We start from the raw sequence: 12,207 nt of genomic DNA, 5'->3' as shown, positions 1-12,207 counted from the left end.
GACAGCATTAATTCCTCCTCCCTGGAGAGCCTTCCATCCTCAGGGCAGCCAGGTGCTCCTGCACGCAGCTCCCCGGCTTCCAAACGGCGTTTTTCACACTTTAAACATTTCGCACGCTCTGAGCGGATCTGAACATCAAAAGGCTGGTGGATCCTGGCTCTGGAGTTGCCATGGCGACGGCAGCTGAGAGGATTTGGATGTTTCTGGGATGGGATTTTGCTGCTGGGTGTGCAGGGCAGGCTGGGGCTGCTCCGCTCACATCGGTGCTGCTGAGGGAGGGGATGCTCTGGCCCAGCCCAGGAGCTCTGGGGTGCAAAATCTGTGTCTGAGCTGCTCATCTCAGCTCCCTCCAGTCTGGGAGTGGAGAATAGAGCCCTTCTTCCCATGCTGTGCCACATGTGGAAGTAGGTCAGCTCAATTATACCCTCAGATATTCTCATTTCTCTCTAAGCATTGAGCTTTGCCACAAGCGTTGGCTCTGCAGGAGCCCAAAACTGCTTCAGTTTTGGGTTATCTTTGGGATATTGGCTTGGGATAGTGGCTGTCCTTGGGATGTGGCTTCAGGTGCCTCTTCTACCCCTCTGCAGCTTCAGATATGCTGGACACAATGGATTTTCAGGAGTGAACACCAAGCTCCAGGGCTGCTCTGCTCGCATCGGTGCTGCTGAGGGAGGGGATGCTCCGGCCCAGCCCAGGAGCTCTGGGGTGCAGAATCTGTGTCTGAGCTGCTCATCTCAGCTCCCTCCAGTCTGGGAGTGGAGAATGGAGCCCTTCTTCCCATGCTATGCCACATGTGGAAGTAGGTCAGCTCAATTATACCCTCAGATATTCTCATTTCTCTCTAAGCATTGAGCTTTGCCACAAGCATTGGCTCTGCAGGAGCCCAAAACTGCTTCAGTTTTGGGTTATCTTTGGGATATTGGCTTGGGATAGTGGCTGTCCTTGGGATGTGGCTTCAGGTGTCTCTCCTACCCCCCTGCAGCTCCAGATATGCTGGACACAATGGATTTTCAGGAGTGAACATCAAGCCCCAGCAGGGTTGCTCTGCTCACATCAGTACCATGGCGGGGCTGTGTGGGATGCTCTGCCCCAGCCCAGGAGCTCTGGGGTGCAAAATCTGTGTTTGAAGTGCTCATCTCAGCTCCCTCCAGTCTGGGAGAGGAGAAGGGAGCCCTTCTTCCCATGTGGAAGTAGGTCAGCTCAATTATACCCTCAGATATTCTCATTTCTCTCATTGGCTCTCAAGGGAGCTGAGCATAAAGCCTCACCACAAGCATTGGCTCTGCAGGAGCCCAAGGATAACCCAAACCTGAAGCCCCAACTGCTTCAGGTTTGGGTTATCCTTGGGATGTGGCTTCAGGTGCCTCTTTACCCCTCTGCAGCTCCAGATATGCTGGACACGGTGGATTTTCATCAAGCTGAACACTGTGAAAATATGATATTGATCTGTCTGACAGCAGCACGGTCAAGGAATCAAAACACCAGAGTCCAATTAAGAAACTACATTTTGGTAAAAAAAAATCAGTCAAGGGGCTGCTGTTGACCCTCACTGTGAGTCTGTCAGGCTGTGTGTCCTGGGCAAAATGCAAAATGCCCCGTCCTCCTCCTCCTCCTTGTGTGCTGTAAAATGGCCCCTGGGAATTCATTGTTGTTTGGGTGGGAATTCATTTCTCATTTGGGTGACTCTAGCAATATCTGCTGGGGGAAACAGGTATGTGTTAAGGAACTGCCTGAGACCTTACTTTGTTTTTATTTTTTGAGGTGTTTTCATGAAAATTAAAAAAGCTTTTGGAATTAAAAGCTGTTCATTTATTATACTTGTATTTATTATTTTTCATGTGTTATTTATTGGGACATGCAGGTAGCAGATGTCCTTTGGGGGGTGGCAGGGTGGGGTGTGTGTGTGTGCAGACAGGCACTGCAGACAGATTGAGGGTTTGATGCAGGAAATCAGGTAATTCTGAGCGCCCTGCCTGCTCCCTGTGCTGTCACAGCAATAGACACTGCTCAGACTTGTGATCTCAGTGCTGTTGGCCACTGCATACTAAAAGGAGAAAATATTTTGTCAAACTGCCTGAACATGACAGAGCAAGATCGTTTGGGTGGTGTTTAGGCACAGTGCAGACCTCAGAGACTGAGAATAAAGGTACACTGAAAAGTGTGGGGCAATGTGATGGTGGTCACAGGGGTCTGAGGATGAGGGAAGAGACGAGGATCTGACTCCATGGTTCAGAAGGCTTGATTTATTATTTTATCATATATATTACATTAAAACTATACTAAAAGAATAGAAGAAAAGGTTCTCAGAAGGATGGCTAAGAATGGAATAGAAAGGAATGATAACAAAGGTTTGTGTCTCAGAGATTCTGAGCCAGCTGACTGTGATTGGCCATTAATTACCAACAACCCCATGAGACCAATCACAGATGCACCTGTTGCATCCCACAGCAGCAGATAACCATTGTTTACATTTTGTTCCTGTGGCCTCCCAGCTTCTCAGGAGGAAGAAATCCTAAAGAAAGGAATTTTTAATAAAAGTTGTCTGCGACAAGGCAAGATCTGAGCTCTTTTCTCTGTCTGATGCTCAGGGGCAGAGCAGATTTCTGTCCAATCTGCCTGCCAGGTGGGGACATCTTTTCTCACAGGAGGTCAGTCTCTGCTGCCTCCAGGCATGCACTTGCAGCCAAGTGATGGAAATCTCTTGGTTTTGATGTTCCCAAACAGGCAAAACATCCAGGCGTCTCTCAGTTATCAATACACTTGCAGTGACAGCAGGAGCAGTGGATTCAGCAGGATCAATAGCTGGGGTGCATTAAGTGCAGCCTGAGAAGGGTCTTGTTACATCCTTCAGATGGTGCCTGTCTGAATGGAAGCTGAAATCTGCACCATGAGCAGTAATTAAGGAGCGATTTGCCCTTGGCCCAGATTGTGGGCATAATGCCAAATTCTGAGCTCCCAGAAGTGGGAATTTTCAGATTCAGGCTGAGTTAGGTGATGTTTTCTGCTCTCAGAGCTGCCTGGTCTCTAAGAGAGGTCAGACAGTGAGTGCTGATCCTGCAGAGATGTGCTCTGGCCCACTGGATAAGGGAGGTGGATGCAGAGGTTGCTTTGAACAACTTTATCTGTGCAGAAATCAGGATGGCACAGCATAAACAATGGGGCACGAACATTCCTCTCCTTTGGGAGCTTTGCAGCTCTTTCACGTCCTCACTCCGAGAATCTGACTTTCTGAATAAGTATAAATAAGGTAAATATAAGTATAAATCAGGTAAAGTATACAAGTAAAAAATGTAAGTATAAATAAGGTAAAGTATATCAGTATAAATAAGTATAAGTAAAAAATATAAGTTTATAAATAAGGTAAAGTATATAAGTATATAAATAGGTATAAGTAAAAAATATAAGTGTATAAATAAGGTAAATATAAGTATAAATAAGGTATATAAGTGTATAAATAGGTATAAGTAAAAAATACAAGTGTATAAATAAGGTAAATATAAGTATAAATAAGGTAAAGTATATAAGTATAAATAAGTATAAGTAAAAAATATAAGTGTATAAATAGGGTAAATACAAGTATAAATAAGGTAAATATAAATATAAATATAAATAAGGTCAAGTATATAAGTATAAATAGGTATAAGTAAAAAAATTAAGTGCATAAATAAGGTAAAGTATATAAGTATAAATAAGTACAAGTAAAAAATATAAGTGTATAAATAAGGTAAAGTATATAAGTATAAATAAGTACAAGTAAAAAATATAAGTGTATAAATAAGGTAAATATAAGTATAAATAAGGTAAAAATAAGTATAAATAAGGTAAAAAAGTGTGATGAGATTTTCAGTTGTGTTGCCTTGTTCAAATGATGAGCAAAAAGAACATTTGATAAGTCATGGTAAGATGCCAGAGAGGCACATGCTATGAAATTCTGCTCTGTATGAGTGCAGAAAGGGGAAAAAAACCTGCTGAAAGCTCTTGTTTTGGGGTCTGCTTCCTCTCCAAGAACTGAATCGTGGTTGTGCTGGTACAAGGCAGTCTGCTCCATCTCCAAAGCCGTGCCTTTGGAGGAACAGGGCACAGTTCAAGGAACACAACCTCAAGAAGATCTATTCAATTTGTGTTTCTGGATTTCCCTTGGGAATCTCAGATTAAAGAGTTCTGCGCTGATAAATGACCACTAAATGGTTTCTCAGATCAGGGCTATGACAGGACGAGATCTCTAATAGCTGCTGAGCCTTGCAGACGGGTTTCTTTTCCACTGGCTTTCTTTTCTTTCATGCGGAGGCTTTCTTTTCCACCGGCTTTCTTTTCGTTTGTTCTGTGCTTCTGCGTGCCAGTTTTGAGGCTGATTTGGAGAGATTTGGCTTCCCCATCAGCAACAAAGGAGATGGAGAGGCAGCTGGAGAGCGAGGGCCGGAATATTTGTGCGTGCAGCAAATCTTTGTCCCCCTCCCACCCCATCACATCGCACAACTCCTCAGAGGGAAAGGTGAAGAGCATCCTTACCCACTTATTTATGCCTGCATCAGTGCTGCTCTCTCCCAACAGCAGGAAATAATGGCCTGACAGCATCTCTGCTGCGCTCTGTACCTGCTGTTACCCGTGGCTGGGCAGCAGCAGCGGAATTGCCAAACGTTTAAATTATTCAGCTGCTGTTGTTGACTCAGCTTTGGAGCTGCGTTGATGTTTCCTGAGATAATGGCTCGCTGACTGGAACCTGGGAGCCCCAGCAGGGGCACAGGGAGGGTTTTGCTCTCTAAGGAGAGAGGGGACAAGCTGGGGTAAGGTGAACCTGTGTGGGCATCCATGTCCTTGCACCAGGAGAGAGTGCAAGTGCTCAGGAGGGAGCAGCTCCCTTCATTTCTCAGCCTGGCCTCATTTCTCATTTCTCAAGTGGCTGAGTTCAGGAGGGGCTGTGCTTCCTTCCCTGGGCAAAGGCACGTGCAGCTTCCTCAAAATATTCAAGCCCATTTTTACATTATTTACCTTTAAAGCCCATTTTTACATTATTTACTTTTTAAGCCCATTTTCACATTATTTACCTTCCAAGCCCATTTTATGTTATATACTTTCAAAGCCCATTTTTACATTATTTACCTTTAAAGCCCATTTTTACGTTATTTACTTTTCAAGCCCATTTTTACATTATTTATTTTTAAGCCCATTTTTACATTATTTACTTTTCAAGCCCATTTTTACGTTATTTACTTTTCAAGCCCATTTTTACATTATTTACTTTTCAAAGCCCATTTTTATTCTATTTACCTTTAAAGCCCATTTTTACATTATTTACTTTTTAAAGCCCATTTTCACAGGTTATTTGCTTTTCTCCAAGGCGATGTGTCCGAGGTTCTCTGCTGCCCACATTCCGCCCCTCATTCCCTTTAAATGAGAGGAAGAACAGCTGAGGGCAGCCTGGCAGCAGCCAGGTTCTGGGCAGCCACTTCTCTGGTTACATGGCAGATACCAAAACCCAGGAAGGAGCCTTGCATTCCTTCACAGCTACATCATCTCACAGCTGAGGAGTTCCTCCAAAGGTCAGAGGCAGAACTGTGTATCTTGGAAAAAAAAATAAATTCTAAATTTCTGACAGAGCTTCTCCTCACCCCTGGCTCTGTCTGCAGGTGCTGGAGTTCAGTATTTTCATCTCAGGTGTGAACCCCAAATGCAACGGCTCTGAGGCACTGGGGATGCTGAGCCTTGTCCCAGGATAAATTAATTTTCATGTGGCTATGATAAGTATTATAGCATCCAGTATTTAAGAGAATATTGGAACCCTGGCTTGCAAAAAAATCCCTAAAGCCCACTGAGGTGCCCAGACGTTGTTATTTGGTATTTTCACTGGAATTCTTGGTTGCTTTTTCTCTATGTGAATTTGCTCATTTTTAGGCAATATTCCTGTTTTTTTCTAGTGTAAATGATGTCCCTTTGCAGAGCCCCAGTTTAACTCAGTGTTGGCTTTTGTGAGGCACTGATAGACACTGGCTCTGTGTTGTATTGCACTAAATTCACGAGCAGCAGCATTTTTAGGGTGAATACAGAGTGCCAGGCAGGCAGCAGGGGCAGTGCCCATCCTTTGGCAACAAACATTTGAGCTCTAACTGAACTGGAGGTGGAGTCTGTTCTATTTCAAATATTAGAGGGAATCTGGGCCGTCAATGACTCTGGGCAAAGGCAAGTTGTTTTCCCCAGACTGAGGTAAGGACTCTGCTTTGCTCTAGTGCTAAACTTGGTACAAAAATCTCAATTTCTATGTAATGCAAAGCATTTTGCCATCCTAACACTCTATTGATCTCCTTTTCCTGCCTCTCAGTTTATATAAGCTTTTCTGGTGGTGGGGCTGGGCTGTTTTATAGGAATTCCCCAGAGAGATAACAGCTGGCAAAGCAGTTGTTTGTTCCTCAAAGCTGCAGATTTTAAAATCTGTATTTATCCCTATATTTCCCCGGCCTTTCCAGGTGTGATCATCTCAAGGCTGTGCATTCACTGGTTTGGCCCCAGGGCCTGGCTGGAAACACCTTGTGTGGTACTTTTGGGGTCCCCAGGACAAAGGAAGGAATTGATGAATCCGACTCCGTGTTCTTAGAAGGCTAATTTACTATTTCATTTTATTTTATTTTATTTTGTAATGCTATCCTAAACTGTACGAAAGAATAGAGAAAGGATACAGACAGAAGGCTACAAAGAATAATAATGAAAACTCGTGACTCTCTCCAGAGTCCGGACAGAGCCTGACCATGATTGGTCATTAAGTTAAGCAATTAAATTAAATTAAACACTTCACATGTTGTATAAACAACCTCCAGACCACGTTCCAAAGCAGCAAAACACAGGAGAAGCAAATGACATAATATTGTTTTCATTTTTCTCATAAACACTTCAAATGTTGGATAAACAATCTTCAACTACATTCCAAAGCAGCAAAACACAGGAGAAGCAAATGAGATCATATTGTTTTCATTTTCCTCATAAACACTTCAAATGTTGGATAAACAATCTTCAACCACATTCCAAAGCAGCAAAACACAGGAGAAGCAAATGAGATAATGTTGTTTTCATTTTTCTCTGAGGCTTCTCAGCTTCCCAGGAGAAGAAATCCTGGGTAAAGAGGATTTTTCAGAAAGTATGACAGTGACCCACCTTGTCCTTCTTGACTCTTTACGTGGCAAAAGGTGAATGGTAGCTGGAAATAGAACCCAAGCTGAGGGGTAAAGGGTTTTTTCAGAATGTGTGACAGTGACACACCTTGTCCTTCTTGACCCTGTGAGTGGCAAAAGGTGAATGGTAGCTGGAAATAGAACCCAAGCTGCGCGTGGGTCCCCGGCAGCACCCCAAATCCTTTGCCAGGCTGGCCCAAATGCAGCGCCTGGAGCCAGGATGGAGCACCTGGAGCAAAGCACGAGGGGCAAGCCCTGCCAGGCTGGCCGTGGTGGCCCTGCAGGGTCACCCCAGGAAAGGGTGGGACGGGAGTGATCTCCAGGAGCTCTGATCCTCTGGACATTGGTGTGACTCCCTTGCGTGTCTTTCAGAGAGGGCATGCACCAACCACTGTGGACCCCTTGCCTTCTTGCTGCAAGCAAGGATCTCCTGAAGGGATGCTGGAGCAGGAGTCTGCTGTGCAGGTAGAAGGGGGGAAGGGGCGCGTTCGTTGTGTCGCAGCGGGCTCTGGGCCCTGCACAGAGCCTGGAGCTGCTGTCACCAGCCCTCATCTGCCACTTCAGCTCCATCTCGGTGTCCTCCATGTGGGACTGTGCCCCAGCCAAGCTTCTGCAGGGACCTGGGAGGAACCTCAGGTCTCCTGCTCGCTGTCTCCAGCACAGACCGCGAGACAGCGCAGTTCTGCCCACAGAGCTTTCATTTTGCTTCCTATTGCTGTAGTTTCATCTTCCCTTGGTCTGAAGGGCAGAGTTCATGCACACGGGCTCCTCAGACGTGTTTATGAAGTGTGGCCCGGGCGTGACACTCAATAAACACCGCCCAGCTCCTGACGTAGGACGGGCCACAATCTGCAGGCTCCAGACAGAATTTGTGCTACCCTGCAGCCAGGTGTGTGAGTGCTGATAGGGTGCAAGCCCAGCTGCTGATAAACCTCCCCCAGCCCGCTCATGCTTGGTTCTGGCTGCGGCATTCAGCACTGGTGGGTTGATGGGAGCTGCAGACGGGCCGTGCAGGGTGAGCTGACCTTCTCCTGCAGGGATGACATGCTTGCATTGCCTGAGGGTGAGTACTTGGGCATGGCCAGGGGTTCCTTGGGCAGCAAAAGAGGAGAGGATGGTTCACCTGAGGGAGTTTAGGTATATTGTGATTATTTAGGTGTATTCAGTCCAAAGATAATGCCTCTTCTCCCCAAACAGCTGCTGCTAAATAGACCTCAGGGTTTGCTGCCCTTCTTAGGTCACTGACAACTTACCTAAGGTCATCCTTGGAGCCAATGGTATTGAAAACTGGTCTCTCTGTGCTGAATTTGCCTTGTCCCTCTCACCACCGCTTTACTGGCAGAAGGGAGATGCCCTGGGTGTTGTGTTTTTGCAGTATTGTGATGGTAAATGTTGGTTCCTGTTGTGTGGTCACCTTCCAGGGTGGTGTTTCTGTCTCAGCACAGCGCTGTGCTGGCTCTGCTCTGGAGCAGGTGGCTGTGCTGCAAAGGCTTTGCTTGCATGTCCTGGCAGAGATTTATTTATTGCCAGGCCTGTGCTTCTGGTGCTTTTCTGTCACGGCTTTCTGCCCTGCATGGCTTCCCCAGGCAAGGCTGGCTTGAGGCTCAGGACAGTAACTCTGTGGTAGCCACAGCACAGGGCTGTCACCCTGGTTTTTTAATATTTTCTGAGCCTTCTGATGTTGGCATTCTTGTAGTGAACTTTCTCACACGCTTTCTGTAAATAGCTCATTGTTTTGCATTCCTTTATGGAGGAAGAGAAAGTTGATAAACTGTTGGTTTGTCCAGCGTCACTGGAGAGGTGGCACTGTCACCTGCAATCCGCTGTCACTCTTGGAGAACTATAAATGTTAGAGTCAGAAAATAAACTTTCCTTTTTTCTTCTGTAAATAACTCATTGTTTTGCATTCTTTTATGGAGGAGAAGAAATTTGATGGGCTGTTGGTTTGTCCACTGTCATTGGAGAGGTGGCACTGTCACCCTCCAATCCACTGTCACTTTTGGAAATCTATAAATGTTAGAGTCAGAAAATAAACTTCCCTTTTTTCTTCTGTAAATATCTCATTGTTTTGCATTCCTTTATGGAGGAGGAGAAATTTGGTAGACTGTTGGTTTGACCAGTGTCATTGGAGAGGTGGCACTGTCACCCTCCAATCCACTGTCACTCTTGGACAACTATAAATTTTAGAGACAGAAAATAAATTTCCCTTTTTTTTTCTTCATTTTGAGAGCAGCAGTGTGTGCTTGTGTTGTTTTGTGTCCTACAGTGACACAGGGGCTGTACTGTGACACCCCCCAGCATGCAGATCCCTGCAGAAAAACCCCTTTTGAGCACTTTGTGCATGCAGGGAAAGCAGGTGTGGACTCATCCTGCTGGAGGGAACGAGCAGGGGATGAGTCAGAGCAGACTGCAGGAATCAGGAGCAGTTTATAAAGCACAGGAAAGAAAAGGAAGATCCTGCACAGGGCAGCTGGGCAGATCCTGATGGTGTGATCTGGGCTCCAGCCCCTCACCTGAGGGCACTGACAGAGCCCAGGGCAGGTCCAGAAGCTGTGTCTTAGTCCCAGGCTGACACCAGAGCTCATCTCTGATCCCCCCTTGCCCTGAGCCCTCTCAGCTCCCCAGTGTTCACTGCCCAGACCCACCTGAGCCATGCCATGGCCCAAAAAAGGCAGAGCATCAGGAAAGCAGCAGGGAGAAAGCTCTGCTGCTGCATCTCTTGGCAGCTGGAAATGTTGTGGTGCTATTAGCAGAGGTGTAGTGCCTGAGCAGAGAGCTCTCATGTATTGTCTTCAGTCACAGTCTGTATATTTTTTGATGAGGTAAAAATAGCTTTTCTTTTTCAGGATATGCAGAGAGCAGAGGCTCCTGCTAACATCAAAGGAGAGTGACAGCTTTCCCCTGGGTGTGCGTGGCCTCAGCTGGCAGGAGCAGCAGCTCTGTTAATTCCTGCCTCTCTGTGAGAGGAGAAATGTGAAAGGGAAGATGTTCTGCTCTCCTTTCCCTGTTCTGCTCTCTGGACCAGCCTCTGTTTCACTCCCCACTGCTGCTGTAGACCCAGCACTGTATTTCAGAGGGAAAATGATAGTTTGCAAGTGATAGTTTGCAAATGACAGAACAAGATCTTGAATGTGTTCCTTAGAAAATCCATTAGGCAGCAGGCAGGTGCTCTCTGTTAATTCTTGCCTCCATGTGAAAGGGAAGATGTTCTGCTCTCCTTTTCTTGTTCTGCTCTCTGGACCAGCCTCAGTTTCACTCCCCACTGCTGCTGGAGACCCAGCACTGTATTTCAGAGGGAAAACGATAGTTTGCAAGTGATATTTTGCAAATGATAGTTTGCTAATGACAGAACAAGGTCTTGAACATGTTCCTTAGAAAATCCATTGGGCAGGTGGATTCACAGAGCTGCAGCTCCCCAGGGATCCTTATCAGGAGCATCACCCTGCTGGCTGGGGGCATCTCCTGGCTGCCTTGCTGTGTGCAGATTAAGCTGTTTGTGATATCTGCCCTGCCCACAGCCCTGGACCTGTTCCAGCCAGCGAGGGGGAGCCGTGAGCAGGGCAGGAAGGAGTCAAATGGCAACGCAGGTGGCTGAAATTGCTCAGTTAACCTTCACCCTGAGCTGCACCACCAGTGGCAGCCCAGAGCTGCCTCTCCTGTTCAGAGTGCACAAAAATGGGCTTTCCACAAGCTCATTGCTCCTGATTATGTAACGGTGGAGAGGCCAGCCTGATGCTGGCACCGGAAAGCTTGCCCTCTCTTCAGCACTGCAAAAATGCCAATTGACAGGTTGCTTCCCTCCCCACAAACCTGCCAGGGCCTTCCTTCCCTGTTCCATCTCCTTTGGGATTTCTCCTTTGCCAGCTGTGTCTTCTCCAGCTCCATCCTTGGCACGGGAATGCAAACAGATCTCCCACGTCCTGCATGCCCTGATTCACCTGCTGCAAGATGGTTGAGCTCCCCCTTGCACCCTGCTCTGGGTTTCAGCCCTCTTGGCGCTGTTTTGAAACCTCCACCGAGCAGAAACGAGCATGGGCAAAGGGTTTGCTCAGGCTGGTGCATGAAATGAGGCCAAACTCGCCTGGCAGGTGCCTTCCAGAGATGATTTCTTGTGCCTTGACTCCCATCGTGGCTCCTATCTGCAGACCTGTGCTAAATCATGTGAGGGTGATGGCAGAACAGAGCTTGGGCATGTGGATTTATCTGTCTTGAGTGGGTAAGGGTGAGGATGATGAAGGAATAGAATTTAAGCATCTGGGTTTGTCCTTTCATCAGATGGATTTTTTTTCCCAATGGTTTTCCTTTTCTCCTTTTTTCTGGGCGTGCAGTCTCTGCCTGCTCCCTGTGCTCTGCTGGCTGGCTGCCTGGGGCTGTGCTGCTGTGGCCTCTCAGGAGAAGCTGTGTTCTGCTGAATGCTGCCTTCCACTCAGAAGGCAGGGTTTGTTTCTGCTGCAGGGCCCAGTTTCTGTTAATAGAGACAGGAGAGAAAGTTCCTGCGGGAGAGACAGCGTGGCTTCTGTTTCTGAGCGCCTGGAGTTGAATTTCCTCTCTTCCCTGATTTTCCTATGGATTTTCCTGTGTTATCCCTAACTGCTCTTAATCTTAGCAGCTCTTCTAGTGTGTTTTGAGGCCTGACAAATTCTCCTCACCTGATGAGAGAGGAACTGAGGTTATCAGCTGCAGAATTGTGCGGTTGATATAGAGTTCCAAATGAGCACTGGCTCCAGAGACACTCCTAGGCTGGACAGTTCCTCAAGTGTTAAACCACCACACTGATGCGAGGTTTTGGTGTTTCTGCTGGAAATGACGCCTCAAAGGTGAGGATCATGCCCACTGTTGGGCACAAGCCCACGTGAGCAAGGAGATGCCCAAGCCTGCTGCCCTTGGCAAGGGTTTATGACACATCCTCAGCTGGCAGAGCTGACTTTGGGCTCCAGAACACCGGCTTTAGGAGCTGGGTGACCTCTGAGATGTGAGCTGCACCTTTCCACAGCATCTAGACAGGATGCCCACGGCAATATTGGCGCCAGGGTTAGGGTTTGCATCT

General features: G+C 46.9%; 1 protein-coding gene across 8 annotated transcripts in view; it reads left to right on the top strand.

Annotated features, from left to right (window-relative positions):
• ANK1 (ankyrin 1) overlaps positions 1-12,207 on the top strand; it is a 69,413-nt gene that overhangs the window by 13,324 nt on the left and 43,882 nt on the right. The window contains exon 1 of one of the 8 annotated variants that reach the window (XM_058042549.1): positions 7,439-7,625. The exons of 6 other annotated variants lie outside the window; for them this stretch is intronic. In XM_058042549.1, coding sequence (XP_057898532.1) covers positions 7,599-7,625 — 27 coding nt within the window. In that variant the 5' untranslated portion in view covers positions 7,439-7,598. Of the gene's footprint in view, positions 1-7,438; positions 7,626-8,137; positions 8,224-12,207 lie in introns of those variants that run through there. One more of the 8 variants, XM_058042550.1, reaches the window with a different exon arrangement.

The sequence above is a fragment of the Melospiza georgiana genome, chromosome 31, assembly GCF_028018845.1.
Source record: "Melospiza georgiana isolate bMelGeo1 chromosome 31, bMelGeo1.pri, whole genome shotgun sequence".
In the NCBI taxonomy this organism is placed as follows: Eukaryota; Metazoa; Chordata; class Aves; order Passeriformes; family Passerellidae; genus Melospiza; species Melospiza georgiana.
This window is presented reverse-complemented; position numbering and strand designations above follow the sequence as displayed.